Source organism: Diadema antillarum, unplaced genomic scaffold, assembly GCF_040938485.1.
Source record: "Diadema antillarum isolate AM-2024a unplaced genomic scaffold, OU_Dant_1.0 seq00000119_RagTag, whole genome shotgun sequence".
Classification (NCBI taxonomy): domain Eukaryota; kingdom Metazoa; phylum Echinodermata; class Echinoidea; order Diadematoida; family Diadematidae; genus Diadema; species Diadema antillarum.
Window position 1 is genome coordinate 2,572,501 of NW_027271200.1, and position 22,455 is coordinate 2,594,955.

A 22,455-nucleotide genomic window follows, 5' to 3' on the forward strand; every position below is an offset into this window, starting at 1 on the left:
CCTACAACTAGTCTCCTCAGAATGTCTAGCTACTTCGATGCTGAGGTACACGTACAATATGATGTAATTAGATTATTGTTATCCCATAACTGATGAATGCATTTCTAAAACTACACTTTCTCATGTCCTTCTGAGCATGTCACAGCCTTATGTGATTATTCATAAAATCTGCACTCAATCTACACTCCTTGAGCCAACCTTTCCTGTTGCAAAGGATTTTAACGCATACTGACAGATAAAGGAAAGTATGTATGCATCTGAACTTCACTTCAGAATCTGACAAGATTTATTAGTCATTCTTTTTTACAAGATTAAAAAAATCACATTTACATAAATTACAATTCAGCTGGAATAAGTTAATCTTTTAATACTGACCATAAATACATCAATGGCTTTGCAGTGATAAATTACTTAAATCTATGCCATACAACATTGATATGCTGTGTATCCAAAATCATTTGATGCCCAAGTGCAACAGTGAAAAATACAAGTACAAATATAACATACAAATGGTATAAATAAGTTTGATAAGACAGTAGAAAATATGAATACAGTCAACCTTGCTTAAGTCGACCTCGCTTAAATCAAGTAATTATCTGAGTCAAAGGTCTTTTCAAGTCCTCTTCTCTTTATATTCTATTGATTTTAATCCCTCATAAGTCGAAGCTATTTCTTCAGTCTAAAATAGATTCGGCTTAGGCAAGGTTGACTGTATTTTCCCCAGAAACAGCAATTCTAAGCAGCCTCATTCATAATTTACCATCACCAAATTGATGGTTCCAGTAGCACCAACATGACCAAGGTTATGTGCATGAAGACTGGTCCACAGCACCTGATTGTCAAAGTCTATGAAAAGTTTGACTTGCACATAAACATGCACACACACACACACACACACGCACACATACACACATTTTTCCTAGCGTTTTCATCCTGATGTTGGCAGCCAAGACAGCTTGATTCCCTAGCCGCATCGTCTATGACAGTCCATTAATGTTGAAGCATCACGAGGAAAATTTGATAACAATCAATTTAAGGCATAGTGAAACCTTTCTCCATTGACTGCTCAAGAGAAAATAATTCATTATTGTAGACACATTTGATGCAGTGGCCATTGTAACAGATATTTTCAAGTCTCATGATTATAATTTCATGGACATCACAATAAAACAAATGCATACACACACATAAAACCATTTATACAAAATTAAAAAAAACAAATGCCCAGTACATGTAGTGAATGACCACTTTTGTCTTTACACTGCCCTTCATAGACATGCTCACATTCAAAATACCTTGTGTTTTCCAAATCTAGAAACATAATCTCAAGTGACATATATTTCTGTAGATTTGTTTAGCCATTGTGTGCTTGTCCTTGTTATTTGATTCTTTTGTTTGCATTTGTGTGTATACGTGTGTTTTGCGTGTATCACACGTCATAATGTTTTTATTTCTGAGTCGACTTAGAATAAACCAAGTTGGATAAATGCATTACCGACACTACGATGGGGACATTTCTCACATGAGTTTCTCTCATGCGAGTCCTGAAAGGGGCCACTGGGTTTGCCAGCCATGACAAGGACCACATGGGTTAAATGGCTCTAGAAAGGGTCGTCAGGTTAAAAGGCACTGAAAAGTTTTGATGAGGTGATAGCCATTGGGTTTTTTTTCTTGTACTTTTTTTGAAAAAAAAACCACACCCAAATCTTATAGTGTAGACCAGGGGCGGAATCAGGAATTCCGTAAAGGGGAGGCGTCTTTACAAAATAAAGGGGGGGGGGGGGGTGCCAGGCCCCCATTTTTTTTCTTTTTTTGGTTTTAACAAGAAATAAAGAGGGGCACGCGCCCGGTGCCCCCCCTGGATCTGCCACTGTAGACTGTCAGGCTGAATGATGATCCTTGAAGGACCGAGTGGTCATTGTACACACTGGTACTTTAAGATTGTCCAGTGGATATCAAGCTGTGTTTCAAGTTGCATTAGGCAGATGGTCACTATACATAGATCCTTAACTATACATTTTATCTGCAGGGTATTTCTCATGTGGTTGCAATAGGAAGGTGTGATTGTCAGTATCTTTGGTCCATCAACAAGTCAATTCATCTTTCATGATTCAAGTATAGCAAAAAATATCAAGTGAAACTCACTATCAAAAATAAATGCTAAAAGAAAAAAATAGTAGTAACCCATGGAGGATGAGTCTCGAGAATACTTGGGCAGGTGTCTATGGAAAATGCGCATTATAGCAAAATCAGTCCATCCTCAACGGCTTAAAGGAATCAATAGTTTCAATACTTCATGACATCAATGGTATAAATATACTGTAAAAGTGAAAAATTGTGCGGTGTTAAAATTTTCGCACAGTTCGTGCAACCAGAAACTAGCACAAAAATAAGAGCACGCAAATGTTTTTGCTTGCCATATGTTCCAGTAGGTGATGTCTTGATTCCGCAGAATTAAAAACACATGAAACTCTTCTAACCTCTCCGAGCACGAAAAATTAGTTATGCAAAAATATTGACTTTTACAGTACTTGTAGCCTTTTGTAAAACACAATCTCGTCTGAACACTATGGGTCATTTCATCTTTCCATTAACTCGTTTGGGACGGGCTGATTTTGCTACAACAGGTATTTCCCATAGACCCCTTCCCAAGTATACTTGGGACTCGTCCTCAATGGGTTAAGATGTTTGCATTTATTGTAATTCCTAAACATTGCAGTTGCTATTATAATGACTTTAACAGTGACAGCTGGCCAGTTGTTTTCCAACTATTGCAAATAGCAACTGCAATTAGTGCATCTAGAATAGAAGGTGCAAAGCTCTTCACGAGATTGGACCTCAGTGGAATCATAAAGGGCATTTTCAAAATGGACATAACAGGTATGTCTGGATCAGAGTGCTTTCAATGCAAAAGTCTTTCCCAACTTTGTGTGTTATAAATATAAACCTATTATCCACTTTCCTCAAGATTGTTTTTTCCATGCACAATGGCTCCATGTCTGGAATACATCTTAGATGAGCAGGATGATGGCAGGATGACATTCCATGCAATTCTGATTGAAGAATGTATGAAACTGAGGTAGGCCAGTGCTGAAGTGCTGATGTATAAATGTAATCAATTTCCACCTTAAACTTGATTTTCGATACTTTTCTTTTCACTTTTGCTCAAAACTGCCCCTTTTTGAGAGTGCGTTGATCCATCCACTTTCTCGACATATCTTGCATAAGTGTACCAGAGTGCTCCTGTGATGTTGAGCGATGTGCCGAGCACGAAAAAAGTTGTCAGCGTCACCCCGCCAAACGTGAATATTCCGATGATGGTGGTGACCACACCCTTCATCACCCCAACGATGCTGGTGGTGAGCGCCGAGTTCATCGTCGTGCAAAGGAACATGGAGTAGTTCAGGACACTGCCTGCGGACACGACGAAAGCAAATGTTGCGTAGAACTCCAGCGACCCGCCGGCAAGATGGCCGGCGCAGTCGCGCAGTTCCGACGTACACAGCGAGTAGATTAGGAGAAATGGAATGCAGTTTAGGCTGTTCACGAAGAGGATCCCGTTGGTCGACATGTCGTCCTTGAGTTTCAGCCTCTCGACCATTGTGAGGTAGACGCCTTGGAGGAAGATGCTACTGATACCACACAGATAGGCCCTGGGCTCGAAGGACAAGTCACCAAAACCTGGTATGGGGAACAAAATGATGTCCAAACATTATTGAATATGTTGTATTCCATTTTCAGGACCACTCTGGCAGGTCACTGGAATTTTAATCACAATTTAGTGTATCCTCTTGAAGACTAGTCCCAAGAATACTCGGGCAGGTGTCTACAGAAAATGTGTGTTACAGCAAAAATCAGTCCGTCCTCAACTGTTTAAAAAGTAGCATCTTTGAAACCAATGTAAGAATTCTGTTGATGACAATACAGGTATCCTGACAAAAATGGCAAAGACTTCACTCCTATAGAAACATATAAACACCTATTTGATTCTGTGAGCTGCTCTGGCTTCGAGATCAGAGGGTGACAAAATTAATATTTGAGAATCTGAAATTTCATACCATTGAAGGGATTTTTGTGCTGAAATTTGATACAATCCACCAGGAAGATTTCAATAAGGCCTACAGGTGGGCATAGGGAGCCAATAGTAGCTTGAATGAAACAATAAAGCTCTGAATGATATGAGCATATCTGCTAAGACAGAAAACAGTGCTCATTATGATTTTTTGAACAAGTTGACAAAAACTTAACACCTGTTGTCTAAGACACTCATCACTTCCACTAGTCTTATTCTTTAGTCACTGTTAATGTTATAATCCCTCATTTAAAATCATCATTTTTCATTCTTTAACAAGATATCATTGTATCTCACAAAAGGTAAATCATCTGGAATTCAAATGCTAAAATTATTGTTATCTGAATAAAGACGTGCATACATACAACACCATATACGACATTGATATTCGGTGTTTCAATATTACTGGTAATATGCACAAAATATATAAATGTAAGTAAGCATATGTTTCACAAACATATATACATATATGCATAATATACTTTTTAATATTTGACAACTATGATTGAATTTATGCTTATTCACCAGCAATGACGCAGCCGCCAGTTGTCAGTAAGACTGCACCTATCACAGACTTAGAAGGCCAGCCTTTCTTCAGCAAAAACACAGCCAGAAATATGAAGAAGAGTGGGCTCGTCCGCTTCAGCACGTTGTACATCGGGATGTTCATGCCGCTGAGGGCGCTAAGCGCAAAGGTGGAGTTGAGGATGTAGAAGAGGGACGGGAGGAGGCAGCGCCGCGCGTTCTCTCCGCCGTAACCGGGCAACTCCAACCGGCCGAGGATGTGGAGGAATTTAAGTATTGCCACTGTGAAGCTCATCTGACAGAGCATGATGACCACGGGGTAGTTGAACTCGTACGTGTTCATGAGGAGCTTGTTGAAGAAGGACATGGAGCCAGAGCATACCCCGTAGAACAGCGCCGCTGCAGCACTCATCGTTATAGCTGGTGGATGCACTTAATCTGTTGAACTGGACAGGGACACAGAGAAAAAGTAATGCATTAAAATACAAATAATACAGCCTTTCACTTGAAGGTCTATTTCACTTTTTTGACATATTTGTTATACATGTAATGAGACCAGTATTTGGAAACTATAAAAATCTATTTTAACTGGCAGCCACTTGTATAAACATTGACACTTTTTCCAGCTGTGCTCCAGACAATGTGACAGGTTATGTACAAAATGTATGCCCTGCTCTGAGCAATTTGGTATCATTGTTTTTGGACTTTACACAAAAAATTGTCTTTTTTTATAACAAATATTTAATTCTGGATAACTGCCATAAAGTCCAAATGGGAAATTGAAATATAATGCCAGGTTTCACAGCAAATGCTCTGGCTGAATCATCCAAATATCAGTGAAAATGTAAGTTTTAATAACCTCCATATACAATGTGAAGTCATATATAATATATTTGACACTAGGCAAGGGGGTAGGGGGTAGTGGAATTTTAGATCAACCCATTTAACAATGATGGAGTGCATTAATTTCACACACAGCTACAAAACTGCCAGTGTTCTAGTATCATGTTATCTATCACTACTTGCACATTAACCAAACTGTATCGGTAACTTATTTTATCGGTACACCGCTATTAAAATGCTCCTATTAATGCAGACTGCCTGCATTTCAGAGAGCACCAGACATACAACAATTTACATACATGCCAACTTGGCATTTTGTCAAACATGCTTGTACATGGGCCAAGAGTATAGTGTAACATCCGACAATGAACTGTACAATGTGTCAACTGTATTATTCATATGACATATCACTTGTCAATGTATGTGTCCATTTAATCACTCATGACATCCCTACTAATTAGCCTTGTATACTTGGCACATGATGGTGTGCATTCCATTCAGAATTGCCAATAACTTTCAGAAATATCATTTTGTCAGCTAGAGTCATACTCTGCACAATTTACTGTTTTCTACATTTAAAGGTCAACTTCCCTTCAGAAATCCTAGTGTTTCTGTTGATGAAATCAAATGACCAAAAAAAAAAAAAAATTGATATGACATAAGTCTTATGACTTTTAAACACTGACAAGAATTAATAGAGGTATACGCAGTATTGCTTGAAATGGTACACCTGCTAGTGTGTGCGAACTATAACAGTACAGTAGACAAGGATTTCTGCTTTCAAGCTGTGTAGATATTATTCAAATGTAGATCTGTATACTATCAGCTAGGGATATTTTCTCTAAATCAATTTACATCTATACAATAACGGAACAAGGCCTCCCCTTCCAACAGATACACAGACAAATGTTTAAAACAACAAATATTTAACACGTTAATTATTCAAACTACAACAATATGGTGTTTATAACTCACTGCATAAACACTGCTTGCACTTCAGCAAAATTGTACATACCACATTATCAAAATACTCACAAATATCTACTCCAGGATGAAAGTCGGTCTCACACAATCATCTCGATGGGACACGATATAAGCTCCCTTTGCAACCGGCGCAGAGCCAGAGGATTACCTGTTAAACTCCGGCGACTTAACGTTAGAAGAACCGCTGACCGCTGTCAACTGACTACGTGGCAGCATTCATAAGATTAACTCAACAGGTGCGATGAAATCGAGTGAGTAACAAGCTGAATCTAAGTGAATTACAAGCTCCATTTCTTTTTGTCTCCTCGAACAATCTCACGAGTTCTAAATGACCCGGTATATGACATAGTATCATAATCAATACCCAAACATCAGCGACGGACGACTGTTAGAAGCTGAACTGAACTGAGCAGTATAACGTAACTGTGTCGCCCCCAGTCCCAGCCAGAATTCTGAAGGTTCTTCTGAACTTCTACGATCTCACCGGCAGTTCTGGCTGGCCTGGCCACTGAATAGACACCCGTTGATTTTGCTGGCTACAATCGCCTTAAGTTTCTTAGTGCTGGCGAGATAAAAATAACCAACTGAAAAAAAAAAAATGCAGCTCCGTTCATGTGTCCAGAGCTAGGCCTTGGCAATGCCACACTACCATCGGCAGGCTCGCCCCGTATCTCCTTTGGTACACCTGCACCTGTAATTTGCCGTGAGACGGACGTCGTCAGGAGCCAATAGATAGAGGGTCTTGGGGGAGGGGGGGGGGGGGGGGGGGGACACCGCGCCGTACCTTTCATCAGGCTCTCTACAGTCACGTGATATTCGGGAAGTACCTGTCGAGCCCACGCACACGTGTGTCATATGGCTTCTTTGGTTACCGAGGCACCGACCGGTGCACAATGATATTATTATTGCTATCTCTCTCAGTGCCACAGTGGTTATCTCTCCCAGCGGAAGTACATTGTACATGTACATATACCTAGATCGCTCCCGCTAGAGTTGTACCGCCATTCCGGTCGCGGAGTACGAGTCTAGTGGCTTTATCAGCGTCAGTGGGCCAGGCATTCAGAGAAACTCCATGGAACTGTATAGTGTAGTGTTGATGTACAGCTGTACCGCCGATGTTCGCAATGGATTCTCAAGACGGGCAGGACTCAAGGTACCATTATGTTTTAACCACAACCCAATCAGCAATACGTTCGTACTTCGTGTTGTTCAATAAACACATCAAGCATGTACACTGTATGTAGTCGTGTGAAACTCGAGTTGATCTCTTGCTTCGATCATTGACATTGAATATATCACATCTGATAGTTGGTACATTTACCATGTTGATAAAAATTTGCCTTCTGCCACCAGCTTTACACTCGGTTGCTAGTGGTGAGGTAATGAAAAACCTCTAATGAAATATGAAAGAGCATGTGATTCCTAGAGGAATGAAATGTTTATTTGATCAAAATTGGTTTTGAAATGGCTGAGATATCCAAAACAGAGCAGTCCCAGTAAAGGGTGGGATATCCACGTTTTATTACGATCGCTTTGATCGATCACTTTGTTTTTAGATGTCTCAGCCATTCCAAAACTGATTTTCATCAAATAAACATAGAATTCCTCTTAGAATGGTATGCTCTGTGCTATTACTGATTACTCGTATGTGGTTTATATTATCTCGCAGAAAGGTTAAAAGCCCTATCTTCATCTCCACCAATACTATACCATCCCTGCATGAACCAAAATCAAATCTTAAAAACAAAAAAACCCTGTATTTCAGTTTGTTTGAGGCCTTGAAAATTTACACCCACGATATGAGTCTATGGCATCCCTCAGTAGGCCCTTGACAAGTGCAGGGCTGCCAACACTGGAAACTAGTTGAGAGTGAGACTCCCATAGGCCAATGCTATAATTTAGGAGTCAAAATGAGTGAGATCAATAGAAATGCATGCAAATGAAATAAAGTTTTAGAGTGAGAGTTAAAGGACCAAAATGAGTGAGTCTCACGCTCAATGCGTGAGAGTTGGCAGCCCTGCAAGTGTGTACATTTGATGTATGATTCATAATTATGTTCATTTTTTTATGGAAATGCTATACGGATTTTCTTGTCTATTATGTGTTTTCTTATGTTCCCACTTTTATATAGTCCAGGTAAAATAGCTGGATTCGGCATCCCATTGTTGGACTTCATTGCTGAAGTAGATGAGGGCTTTCTAGCAAGGTTCGTTTGCCCTGTGCATATAAAGGTAGCAAGAGTAGGGTATTGTAGAGTGGTATAAATGGAAAAATCAGTGGGGGGATATAAGGAAGTCTTTCCGATCTGTTGGCCTCTATTGAAATCACTTACAGTGCATGAGCATGTGTGTGTGTGGATTTTTTTTTGTCTGTGTTTTCTGTTGAATTATATGTATGGATCATCAATCAGTGGCGTACATTGCAGGCGAGCTGTGATGCAGAAGCCCTAATGTTGTGTGAGTATCTGTTGCATGGCCAGTGCAACATTTTTAAAAGTGGGGGGCCAAGTTTTTGTGATGCCACTTCACACTTCCGGGTTTCATCAGCTGACAAGCAAAAAAAAAAAAAAAAAAAAAAGCCCTTCAGCGCAACTTTTGCTGCTGCGACTTCCGGGTTTCTCCAGCTGACAAGCAAAAAAAAACAAACAAACAAAAAACAGAAAAACGCCTTACCTGCACTTCTAAGCCCACTCATGTAAAAAAAAAGAAGAAGCTTAACTATACTTTTCTTTTCTTTTTTCTGTTGCCACTTCAGAGGTAAAAAAAGATGGGTCTGGGGCCCCAAGTGGTTGGCCCCTATGTATTTTTTTTTAAAAGCCCCCCCCCCCCCCCCCCATTCTGCTGGCCCTGTGTTGCAGATCAGAAGTCTGAAAACTGATAATTAAGTTTACCATGTAAGGAGAGGGCCAGAGTGGTAGATAAATTGTGACTTGCCTTCCCAATTCTTTCATATGGGTAAAATACATGCCAGCTTTATTTATGATTCGTTCTTTGAACAATGCTTTCTCAGGGAGTTCTGCTGGAAGAGGACCAATAGCGTGCATAGGAACATAGCATTTTGAGAATAGAAGGGTTAATGCAAAGTGCATGAGTGCAGGTACAGTTGGTGGCATTAAACCCAACACCAGATACTACTAGTATACAGTAGACACATAATTGATGGAAGCAGTGACATTGGCATGAGGGCGTAGAACACACTGGCAGGGAATGGGTGGTGGTGGTAGATTATTTAGAGTAGTTGAAATTGATCATTGATTTAGAATGTCTTTTGACATTCACAGTAGAACACATTGGATGTAATTTGCTTTTTTTGTATGTCGCGGGGGGGGGGGGATCAGCAAGAGATGGTGAACAAAGCTCTCATCTTTATTTCCATTTGGAGCTATAAGCTGCTCAAAATAGAGCTACTTTGTATGTATTGTAACGCCATTGTAGTAAATTGTCCCATGGATAAATTTCTTGTGTATCAATAGATATCACCTGGACAGCAACAACTCCACCCAGGCCACTGAGGACCAGCTGGGTCTCTATGCGGAGCTTGTCAAGTATCCAGGGGTGCAGATTGTACCGGGTGGGGCAGTGCCAAATGCTCTCAGAATAGCCCAGGTATTTCAAACACAAACTCCTGAACAATAGGTGGGATATAGAAGATCACTGGGGGATGTACCCTCCAAACATTTTCTAACGATAAAAGCTACATGATAAAAGAAAAGGAAACGAAACACTGTTGGTGGATATAACACTGCCACAAATCATATTTTGTGCTTATTTGTTTTTTTCCCAGGTGCAAACTTAGAATAGGTTTTGTAAAGGGGAGAGTACATATAATATGTGTGTTCTGGTTTTGCTTTTTTCTCCACAGTGACGTCTAAAGTATATGTACATTTACAACTGATATGAAATGTTTGTTTTCAAATTCAAAATCTCAAGAAGAAGGAAAAAAGAACATTCATGCTTTCTCAGTCATGCATTGTATGTTACTAAAGACCTTGGGATTATTAAGTGACTTCTATGGGAATATGATGTGTTATTGATATAACAATAGTGTTTGGTCCCTAAGCACATGTTATTGTCATCTGTTTTTCCTGTAACTGTTTATAATCTTGTTCCTGTTTTTGCTTAGTGGCTTTTAGGGATTCCAAAGGTCACCATTTCCTTTGGTTGCATCGGTGATGATGACTTTGGTCGTATACTCACCACCAGATCGGAGTCCGAAGGGGTGCATGTGCAGTACCAAGTCCACCCTACTGTCGGTACTGGATCCTGTGCTGTGCTGATCACCGGACAAAATAGGCAGGTAGACCTGGGAGAGAATCTAAGGATAAACCTTGGTGACTTTTCTCCTGATATTGCTTGTCACTTGGAAGTTGATATCTGCGTAGCGGTTCTAGTCTTCTTCCTGATGTTTGGTAGCTTCTAGGGCAATTACCCCCTGGACAATTATCCCAGACCCTTCCCCTGACCCTAACCTTAATCCTAATCCTGAACCTACTCCTAACCCTAATCTTTACTCTAACCTTATCACTAACCAGTATTCAGCCACAGGGTGGTGGTGGGGGGGGGGGGAGGGAGGGTAATTGTTCTCGGTGGTAATTGCTCTGTCATATGGTTTGGTAATCTTCAAGGGCTCAAGCAACTTGACAGTGTTAAAAGTAAAGCAATTAACTACCAGAGTATAGGTGCCTTGTCTTAAATTTTTTAGAGCCACTAACTTTGAAAAATTCTCAGTGTAATGCAGAAGAGTTGAAGGTCACCTTTTGTTTTACTTGTTTGTTTGTTTTTGTTTTTGTTTTCTTTTCTTTTTGTTTTTGCTTCTCTTTGTGCAAGTGGCTAGTTCTCCTTTGTTATAAACAGAATATGACCTCATCATTATATACTGTGGCCAAATTACTTGATATTTCTTTGTAACCCCAAAATAGAATAGAAGCTGAATGGTAGTAGATGCATTAATTGTTTGCCTCTAAAAAAGTGTGGTATGGGATATTTTCTTTTGTCAGTCCATTAATACAGTAATGACATTTGTGAAGATAAGTACTCATAGAGCATTTGTCTCATGTTTTTCAGCTTGAGATATGCAGTAGAAATACACTCTTTTTTGTTGTTGTTGCATAATTTGCACCTGTTTCCCCTATGAAGCAAGAAATGAAAGACAGAAAGACAAACAGACAGACAAAAAGACCAAGTCAAGGGGATTGTGTATCCTCCAAGTAAGGCTTACATTGTTGAAACTCTGACCTCGGAGTATGAGTGAAAATAGTGCTGCATACATGTGTGTATAGGTGCAGACCAACAAAAAAGTGTGAGAGGCAGTAGAAAGATAGCAGGGATATGATCTCTTTCCATCAATTTGATAAGATTGTGAAATCTTTCGTGACTCTTAGTTTTGTTGGTATTATATTACTTATTTGAATACACAAAGTGATTTACTGTCTCAAAAGTCTCTGTTTTTCTACATCCTTGTTGAAAATAAAAGGAGAATCTCTCTCGATTTGTCTTCCCCAGATGTTTGTGTGCACACTTTGCTGCAGCAAAGCAGCTGTCTCAGGAATTCATTGAAAACCCAGAATCAGTCAAGCTCATTCAGAGTGCATCTTGTCTCTATGTTGTCGTAAGTATTTAACGTGATGGCAGTACTCCACATTATAGACTTATTCAATTTTAAAACACTGTAACTTATGTCAGACATATCAGGAGGAGGGAGGGGGTGGGGTAAGAAGAAAAGATGATCAAATAGTTATGCAATGAGTCAGGTGCATTGCTATGTCAGTGCATAAATCAATTATTGTTACTCATACCAAAGCCCCCAGTTATGGCTGAGATAGACATTAACATTGAAAAAAAATAAACAACAACCAAACTGAATGGGTCTACAGTCTGTGGCATTATTTTTTTTTCTTAATTTTAATAGGAAGTTCCATCTGATATTTCACCTTAATGTGTCTGCCACTCAAAACATTGTTTTATTTTTTTAACTGCAAAAAGATTACTGTGCTATAACATCTTATCGTATCATCAGTTGTTGTGATCCCTTGAAATGCCCATTCCATGGTCATCATTTTGATTGTGATTTCCTCTGTTGATGTTATGTATGATAACTCAATGGTTTCTTATCATAGTTTGGAGGTATTCATATGTGATTGCAATGTATTTTATCCCTCAGGCTACAATTTTGCAAGTTTTTTTACCAAATGAACCATTCTAATAATGATTTTAAAAAAATCAATATCAGAAGTACTGTAGTGTATACTGTTAGTGGATGCTATTGTATAGTATATCATAAACTGTTTTATCAAAGCCTTACAACTGATTCCTTGAGGGTTTGTTTATGCTGCTCACATTGTGCATGTCCCCTGTATTTTCACTGGCAGTCACACTGGAAATCAAATGCTGGTGTTTTACAGTGATTCATATATACACTGGATTACCATTAAATTGTCTGCTGTTAGCCTGTGATGAAAATGTTGACGAAGGCCTTCACATCTTGTAGGAATAAAGACCTTGTGGGGTTGTAGTTGTGTAACATGTTTTGTTTCAGTTCTAGCACATGACTGCTTTCTGCAGAACTTGAAATGCATCATTGTTTTTCGGTTAAATAAAATAAAACAAATATGGAGATTGTTTTTTTCTTGATCCCACACATTTCCAGGGAAATCTCATTTTTGTTACCCTTTGAAATGCATAATTTTTGTCGATGTTGTTTGTAGATGCAATACTTCAGTTTTACAACCTATCCTCTCATGGGAAATGATCCAACTCTTGTCGTCGTGCTGAAATGTATAGTGCGCACATTTTCTTCTTCATCCCTAGGGTTATTTCATCCACACCTATCCAGAGATTGCCAGACATTTGGCCAGCATTGCAGAGCGAGATGGAAAGACCCTTGTGGTGAACTTGTCAGCTGCGTACGTCTGCCAGCAGTCCACAGACCTTATGTTGGAAATGATAGAACATGCGGACATTATCTTTGGAAACAAAATGGTGAGCATGGACAACACTAAATTTCTCCTGCCAAAGAGTTTAATGTGGGAATGTAAACATTTATGTGTTTACTTATTTCATATCTTCTTGTCAGATGCTTACACAGAAAAGAGGGGAAATGCAATGCAAGTAGTGTATTCTAAAAAAGACAGAAATTGTTTGCTGTCTTGTTTGATGGTGCTTGAGGTTTTCAGTTATTGTATTCTCCTTTTTTTTCAATAGTGTGATTTGCCCTTTAAGATTGCATTCATGATGGACACATTGATTTTTTTTCATTCATTTTATCTCTCATTGTACCATTATCTCACCACAACCTTCCATAGTTTTGATATGTCTTGTTCATGCCTAGCAGAGGTCTGACATGGCGACAGCGATGAAATAACTGGATCACATTTAATATCAGGGTTATGAAAGGATGCTTTATTGATAAGACTTCACTTATTTCCTTTTTTTTTGCAAAAACAGAAAACAAAAACAAAACCAGCAACAACCAAAACAGAAGTAATTGCTGGTGAATACAATCATTACTCCTTCTGATTTGTGATATTGACAGCTTGGCATTGTACAGTTGTGACTCTGGAGCCCTCTTTTTATCAGACAGTGCATTTTGTTGTTTTAAAATATGATATTTCCTTACTAGTGTGTTTTGTTTTGTTTTGTTTTGTTTTCTCCCAATGTAGGAATTGCAAGCATTGGTGGGTGCCCTAGGATGGGAGGTAGGTATCTCTTTTCACTTGATTCATTCATCAATCCATGACTTCACTTGGCTTGATAAATCTACGAATACATCTACTGTATCTGTGCACCAGCAGCCATTTTTTTCTTTGTGAAGGGCTGACTTCACAGTTCAAAAATTTGTCCTGCTGGTTGATTCACAGGCCATATCAGGTGTGAGTGGAAACGATTTTGAGATGCATGTACAAAAGATGGAATTTTGCTGCATCATCCTGCAGTGTATTCCATTGTAGTTGATGGTGATGCTGGTGTTGGTAGTGGTGGTGGTGGTGGTGGCAGATGATAAATAGCACTCTATGTTACCCTGACAATGTCTGCCTTGCAGTGTGTATGCCACTTCATAAAGGGTTTTATACTCCGATATAGCAATACAGTGCACTCCTGTTGTACCAAACACAGTTAAAGCAAAATTCATGTTACCCACGAAATAAAGATCCAGGTCGCAAAATAATCGGCTCTACGTTTTTTTTTTTGGTATTGTTTATTTGTCTGGTTATAACGAAATTTCGAACTAATGAAAGAAACTGCTGGTCCCAAGGACTTCGTTGTAATGGGAGTCCACTGTAGTCAGCAAATGGTATCAACCAGGCTCATTGTGCCTTATGCTTGAATGAATGAATGAATCAATCAATCAATCAAATGAAACAATTCATAAAAGTATTAGAAAAAATCATGGAAATGAAGTGAATTATTCCTCACAATTTTACACCTTCTCTTTATGCCCCTTGTGCAGGAATGTGATTCACATGCAGCCATGCAGAAGCTGAGTAGCATTCCCTCTAAGTCATCTCCTTGCAAAGGAAGGCACATCATCATTACCCACGGACCTCAACCTACCGTCTGGTGTCAAGGTATGTTGTCCCCATCGTGGCTGGCTTGTAGAAGTATAGAATGCTACCAGAGAAAAAGAGACTCCTTGGTAGAGATGGAATTTGAATGAAAGAAAGAGAGAGAGAGAGAGAGAGTGGGGAGGTGAGATACAATGGCTGTCAAGAGATCTGTGATGGCGTCGATCAAAATATAGTAGAATTTGAATGATGTTTGCTGTGGAAGAAGAGGAGATTGAGGGGGAGTTTATCCATGATGAGATTATGAACAGAAAAAATAGACTCAAGATAATTATAAAGAATCAATCAAAATAAGAGGAGAATTATAATCATTATTTTTGTTCACATTAGATGTGTCCAATGCATCTGTTGCATCAGATTTTGATAAGAGATCTCTATTTTTGTGATAGATCACTGTGAACAGGGAAGAATAGGTGGATAGATGCATAGAGACGGGGGGGGGGGGGACCTAATAACAGGGCCCTGTGTATTTGCTATTGATAGAGTTTGTTTGGTACAAGACGAGTCCATGTGTTGCACGTGGTATTTATCAGTTTGTAACGTGTGATGTATCGATGTATAGCTATGTTATGATTTGGGGAGAAAAAAGTATCCAAAAGAGAACTAGTTCTTTCATATAATGTAATTTTCAGTATTACCAGGCAAGGCAGAAACAGCCCAGTGTTGAATGCAACATGAGCTTATGAGGTGTTGATTGTAGTATTTATCATAAGAGTCAGTTTATAATGTACAATGTAAAGCTACGTCATGATTTGGGGAGAAAAAATAACCAAAAGTGAACTACACTGTAGTTCTTTCATGTTTCATAATTTTCAATATCGCCAGGCAAGGCCAAAACAGCTCAAATGAGCTCGTGTAGTCTAATCTCAAAGAATTATTAGAAAGGGCTAAGCCTTTTGATGCATCTATTTGAGGACTAAAGAAATATAGATATGAAAATGAAAAATGTATCATCCACCTACACTCACTTAATCTATTCTTCACTCAGGAAATGAGATGAAAGCATATGAGGTGCCCCAAGTGGAAGAGAAGAAAATAGTGGACACATGTGGAGCTGGTGATGCATTTGTTGGAGGTAAGTCTGTAAACTATTCTATACTACATACAGTTTGTCATATATATTTTCCCCGCTAGCGATCCATACAAAATATATTCTTGTTAAAGGGATGGTTTAGTTTTGGTTGAGAAGGAATTCAGTTTTTTAACATTAGCAAGATGATTAGGAATATACTTGTATGAAATATTAAAAAGCATCCTATTCTGAGAGGAATTAAAATTAATTAATTCCTTTTTTCCTTTAATAGCTATAGTTTTCGTTAACCTCAGGGTTCATCATCCACCCACCAATCATTCAATCACTGAATTCATTATTACGTAAAGAAGTAGCCATTACAATCCTTGCTCAGCTGCATGCAGCACCAACTCTATGAAGCACATTCTCTACCATCCCCTGTTCCATTTCCCTTGTTCAGCGTGTAGGTATTCTCTCATTCTCTCTTTTTTTCTTTCTTTCCTTCCGTACTTTTCATCTATTCTGGCAAGTTGTGTCATGTTGTTGCGTTTCTTCTGTTTTGTCCCGTCCTGTCGTATATCATATTCATCACAAGTGTTTGTAAATAAGTAATTCATAGGTTTTATGAGTGGTTCACAATCTACAAGCTTTGCTTTTTAGTGGACCTCTCTATTCTTTCTTCCTTTTTTTCAACTGAAGCATGACTTTGTATTATTATTTTTTTTGCCAGTATGCGCTCCTATGTTTATTGATACCATTTATTAATTGCAAAGGCAAATGTTCTTTGTTTATGATGTAAAACCTGATTTATCTTGTGTTATGTTTTTGTTGAAAAAGAAAAAAGAAGAAGAATGAAAATAAATGAATTGAATTGAAAAATTGAAAAAAAAAGTTTATTTGATAACAATCAGTAACTTTGAATTCCTCTTAGAATTGTATGCTCTTTGATATTTTGTGTAAGTGGTGTCTAATTATGTCACAAAAAGTTAAAAAATCTAAATCCCCATCTCAACCACAACTATAATATTTCTGAGCCTCATTGTAAATGATCTCGTTATAGTAGGCTTTACCTGTTGTACGAAATTCTTTTATGCTTAAATTTAGTGTAAATTTATTTTACATAATTTCATGACTATCACCCATTGCAGGATTTCTCTCTCAGCTGGTCAAGAAGAAGGGCATAGAAGACTGTATCAGATGTGGTCACTATGCGGCCATTCAGTCTATCCAGCAGAGGGGGATGACTATTGTTGGATCTCCCGACTTCAGATGACCCCTCCATGCTGCTCAGGAATCATGATTGGGAGGGTAAACTTGCCATGGACTTTAACCTGTTCCTTACGGGAACCTGGTATACCAGGTTCCCAAGATGACGACAAGACTGCCTGCTTTCATGGCCTAAATTCATGTTTCTTTGTGTTATAATGCCAAGAAAAATGGGTTTGATAAAAGATAAGAGTTTATTCTATCTCCATATGTTTTCTTTCTATTGGAAAGATGCGAGTATCACAGTGTTATTTACCTTTTCTCTGAGTTCTTTTCCGCTTGTTCTGCCGTAAAACTCGTATGAACATGTACATGGCGATTGAAGCTGAGCTCAGTAGTTGTATCTGTGTTCGCTGACCCCAGTCATCCCATTCAAGTGCTCATGTAGAACAAAAGAGTTTGTGAGCCCATCAGTGCACAGTCTATCCATACCTCGTGCCTGATCGATATTTTCATTATTTTATGGCACATGTAGTTGACTGTAGAAAGGGGATACATGTACCACTTAACTGCTTTTGCACAGGTGGATTACCAACCTGTCTGTTCTCTGTCGACGGGCAAAAAGAATCTCGTTTTTGGGGCGTTTGAGGCACTCAGAAAATTGCAGAAGGAACGGGTTAAGCTTGTCAGTTTATAGATCTGATGTAATTCAAATCATGAACAAAGAGGTGCTTGTGAGAGAATTAATTTGGTTCATCAATAGCCTCACACCAGTTGATCAGTGACACAATGGTTAATAAGATAATTTAAAACTTAGGCATATCATTCCAAAACCACAGCATGGTAATTATGATATTTTCTTGTTTCTCAAATACCAAAAACATTTCATGGTTTGTTTTGGGGTTTTTTTCACAGTGGGCTAACAGTTAAATAATTTGTGCACCTTTTTTAAAACACTTTAATTTATAGTATTACCGAAAAAAATGTGAGTCTCATCTTATGAGTTGACTCCAAAAATTCAAGTTGCACAAAAATTGCTAATTTTACAGTATGGCATCAGTTATGAATGATGAAATATGCAATACAGATGTAATTAAACCTAATCAATTTACTGAACAAGAATAGGGTTTAATTTCTTGTAAAGTGTTTCTACACTATTTATTTTATGTAGCTGCAACATATGGCAGAAAGGAGCAGTTTTCTGAGAAGAATGACTATACCATGGTTTTGGTATATCCTTAACAACCACATGGTGAGGTATTGTTGGTAGCTTTATACAGGGTCAGAGAACATTTATCATGGGCATTACCTGTGTTTCTCTATTCCTGTAGTACAAGCAGCACAGCTGGACACTCGTTCAGCATCATCAGCATGTACGTACAGTAGAGTTTTTTTATTTTTCACTCTGTTTTTGTCAAACAGCATACCGGTAACTTACTTTCCATTTGGTATGTTATCTGTTCAAACTTTGAGACATTAGCCCAAACAGAGACCATCATTGGTAGAGCCTGCTGCACACTATACAACTCATGACGATACGACTGACAGACTTTGGATCTGAAATGAACAAGCGCATTTATTCCGAGGCCATTATGATTTATTTCGGATCGAAAGTGTGTCAGTCGTGTAGTCGTGAGTCGTATTGTGTGCGGCAGGCTTTATTCTAGATGGGTATAGTCCTGATCTTGTATCTTTACAAATCTACATGCTATTATCAGAGATGCGAACAGTTACTCTCTTTTTTGCAGCGTTTTGTACAATTTATTTATCATTATTATTATTTTTTTTTACAAACATACTGCAGGTATCATGGAAGTGCTGTGACTCCAAATTGTATGACTGCACGTGTCTATTGCAGAAAGAGTACAAATGCTGTTTTTTCACCAAATGTATGCCTTTTCAGCCCCCAGAATACTGCAGTATTGTTTTATACAAGTGTAGGGGGGCCGAATGGGTGGATGAGAGAGAAATGGAGAAGGCGGGATGATGTGAAGACGGTGTGTGTGTATGTGTGACTATGATGGAGATGGTTATACGGCACGTGGGTTCGGGTGGAAAGTCGTGCAGTCAATAAAGACAAACACTCGGCAGGAGTCCTGTGAACAGCAAGCAGAGAGGTGCCTGCCACATGGGGGCGCCCCTCTGTTGCTGATGTCTCTACATAATTAGTACATCCCCACAACTCTTCCCCGCTTAGAGGTCATTGTGCCTGATGACCATATTATGTAAATTTATATGTACGTACACATACATGTACTTTATGGGATACTATGGACGAGAAATTACTCCACTTATAAGTACCTCACCTATTCAAACACTTCAAGAAAACAATGCTGCTTCCTACAATAAAGGAACGTTATTAGACCAACTGAACTTTAACTTTGGGCTTTCACAATAACTACATCCATCTGGTTTCAAAACCGAGTCCCACTTTATGTATACCACTGTGATCCTGTGATTTGAATGCACACAAATTTGCATTCATAAGTCCTATAAACTATACTCAGGACTTCAGCAGCCACAACAAAATTCATGAATAACAAATGCAATAACTACGAGATAAACAATAGCCAATGTAATGTTATCCAAACTGGATAAACTTCACAAACGAATAAAACTTCTTAGGGAGATCAACTCCTCCTATTCCCAACATAGCCTCACCCAAGAATCAACTAAGAATGGAAATAGAAATCTGCATATCTACTAGGAGGTATTCCCTTAGTGGTTCTCACTGGGTACCTCCAACGCACTAACTCTGAGTCTCCTGACATAGACCCAGGAGGATTAAATGGTCTCTGGTCGTCTTCCTGTGAGGAACCCTCATGTTGGCTGGAAGAATGGGGTAGTTCGACTTGCCCCTTGGAGAATATCTCGTCCCCATCATTACCAAAGCCCTCCCCTGAAGGTGCCTCTAAGGGCTCTCCACCATCACCATTCTGGGACTCTGGTAAGGCTCTGGCTGGGTACGGGCGCAGCACATATCCATGGGGTTCCGAGCTTTCAGAGGACAAACCACCTTCACTTGAAGTCCTGTCTACGGCCTCCGGAGCTCCTTTTGGCAGGCAAGGGCAGAGTTTGAGCTGCATACGATGCAGGACCCTTTCTCTCCCAAGGTGATTGCGGACCACGTAGACAGGCTGTTCAGCAAAAGGTTGCTTTACAACCATGTAGGGCTGCTCCTCCCAAAAGTCTGCCATCTTCGAGTGACCCTTGAAGCCATGCCGCCTGACGAGCACGTATTGACCTAGCCCCACAGGTTTCTAATAAGTCCGTCTTGCCTGTAATGCCCACCGTGCCACAGCTACAGATTCCGCATTCTTGGCTGCTATCCTTCTCGCTGTTCGCATTCGGGACTGATGCTGTCGAACATACCACTGCGCACCACGGTGAGCTCCCTGCTTCACTTCCCCGCTTAAGCTCAGATCACGTGGGAAGCGTCCAATTCTTCCGAACATCAGGAAGAAGGGTTCATATCCTGTCGTTGAGTGGATTGTGTTGTTGTACGCAAATACAAGGGCTGGCAAGTATTCTGGCAAGGACACCAACATATTGTGCAAGGTTCTATTCAGGCGCTCACATTGGCCGTTGCCAGCAGGATGGTATGGTGTCGTATGGCTTCTCTGAATCCCATAGAAAGCACATAGTTCTCTGACAACTGCAGCTTGGAAACGACCCTGATCTGAATGCAGTCGTAAGGGGCATCCATACGGCATGATGACGTACTTCACCAGAGCCTTCGCTACTGTGTTGGCCTTCTGATCCCGAGTCGGAATCGCCCATGCATATTTTGTGAACACGTCCGTGACCACGAGCAGGTCCTCATGTCCATTACTTGAAGTCTCCAACACCGTTTAATCCATAGCCAACACTTCCATAGGGGCAGTCGCAGTGAGTGATGAAAATGGCAGCCTTGTCTTCCGAACAGGAGGCTTGCTAACAGCACAGCGCTTACACTTGGCACACCATTGTTTCACCGACTCCTCCATCCCATGCCAGAAGAACCTGTCTCCAACCAGACGATAGGTACGTCTGAACCCGAAATGCCCTGCCTTGTCATGAAACCGGGTGATAGCCTCCTCTTGAATGTTCTGCGGGGCAATGACCTGCAGGTGCTCTGTACCATCGTTCAGGCGGCGCCTCCTCCGCAAAAGAACACCATTCCGGATGAAGAGCCTCTTCCAGTCTCGCAGGAGAGCCAGACTTCCCGATAAACAACTGCCCTTCTCACGCGAGAGTGGTGTACCCCTTGACACAAAGGAGCACACTTGATTGACAAGATCATCCCTCTCTTGAACCTCCTGCAGATACTCCGCTGAGAACCCAGGCATGCACGCTTCTCCACCTAGACGTCTCTCCTCAATGCAGGTACTCAAAACAACTGGTATATCTGTTCCTTGAGAAACTAAGTCAAACTTGGCACAGATTGTGTCACTACTCACAATCATCTGTCCTCCCTCAGGAGGAACCAGACGGGATAGGGCATCGGGGGCTTGGTTCTGCTTACCCGGCCTGTACTGTGTCTTGTAGTCAAATGAACTCAACTGCTGAACCCAACACAGCTCAGTGCAACCAAGCTTTGCTCTATCCAGGAACTGGAGGGGATGGTGATCAGTAATGATAGTACACTTCTGTCCCAGCAGGTAATCTCGAAATGCCTCAGTCACTGCCCATTTTGCTGCTAGGAGTTCCAACTTGAAGGCGCTGTACCTCCCACTTCGCTCTGCAGGCCTCAATGCCCTAGAAGCATAGGCAATGACACGCTGGCTGCCTCGATCGTCCTCCTGTAGGAGCACAGCCCCCAAACCTGTCGAACTGGCATCTGTTTCTACACGGAATGGTCTCGAGAAGTCTGCATAAGACAGAATCGGGGCACTAGTCAAACGTCCAATCAGACCCTTGAAGGCGGTTCGATCCTCATCGTCCAGCTGCACCTTCCTAGAGCCCGGCACCACCATCTTCTTGCCCTTCTTCTTCTGGCCTGGACCTGCCTTCAAGTAACGGTAGAGCGGAGCTGCGATTGTAGCATAGTCCTGTATGAACCCCCTGAAAAATCCTGTGAAGCCTAGGAAGGCTCGGATATCTCTGACAGTCTTTGGTTCTGCCCATCCTTGAACCACGGAGACCTTTTCTGGGTCCACTGCAATCCCTGATGCAGAGACTCTATATCCTAGGTATTGCACCTCTTGTCTCATCAGATGGCACATGGCAGGCTTAAGCTCTCAGCCGTACTCCTTTAGCCTGGTCAGCACCCGA

At 40.3% G+C, this 22,455-nt stretch overlaps 2 protein-coding genes across 2 annotated transcripts; one reads left to right on the plus strand and one right to left on the minus strand.

The window, feature by feature from the left end:
- Positions 1-3,127: 3,127 nt before the first annotated feature.
- Positions 3,128-6,978, minus strand: LOC139727146 (uncharacterized). The gene is made up of 3 exons (XM_071638127.1): positions 6,909-6,978; positions 4,598-5,043; positions 3,128-3,681 (listed from the first exon to the last, which is right to left on the minus strand). Exons 2-3 carry the CDS (start codon positions 5,007-5,009, stop codon positions 3,128-3,130), a joined length of 966 nt encoding a protein of 321 aa, XP_071494228.1. The 5' UTR covers positions 5,010-5,043; positions 6,909-6,978.
- A 570-nt stretch (positions 6,979-7,548) lies between these two features.
- LOC139727147 (uncharacterized) lies at positions 7,549-17,289 on the plus strand. The gene is made up of 10 exons (XM_071638128.1): positions 7,549-7,577; positions 8,556-8,630; positions 9,897-10,029; positions 10,547-10,716; positions 11,926-12,031; positions 13,231-13,401; positions 14,082-14,117; positions 14,870-14,987; positions 15,973-16,059; positions 17,145-17,289. The coding sequence occupies exons 1-10, from the start codon at positions 7,549-7,551 to the stop codon at positions 17,267-17,269; spliced, it is 1,050 nt and encodes a 349-aa protein (XP_071494229.1). The 3' UTR covers positions 17,270-17,289.
- Positions 17,290-22,455: the final 5,166 nt, after the last annotated feature.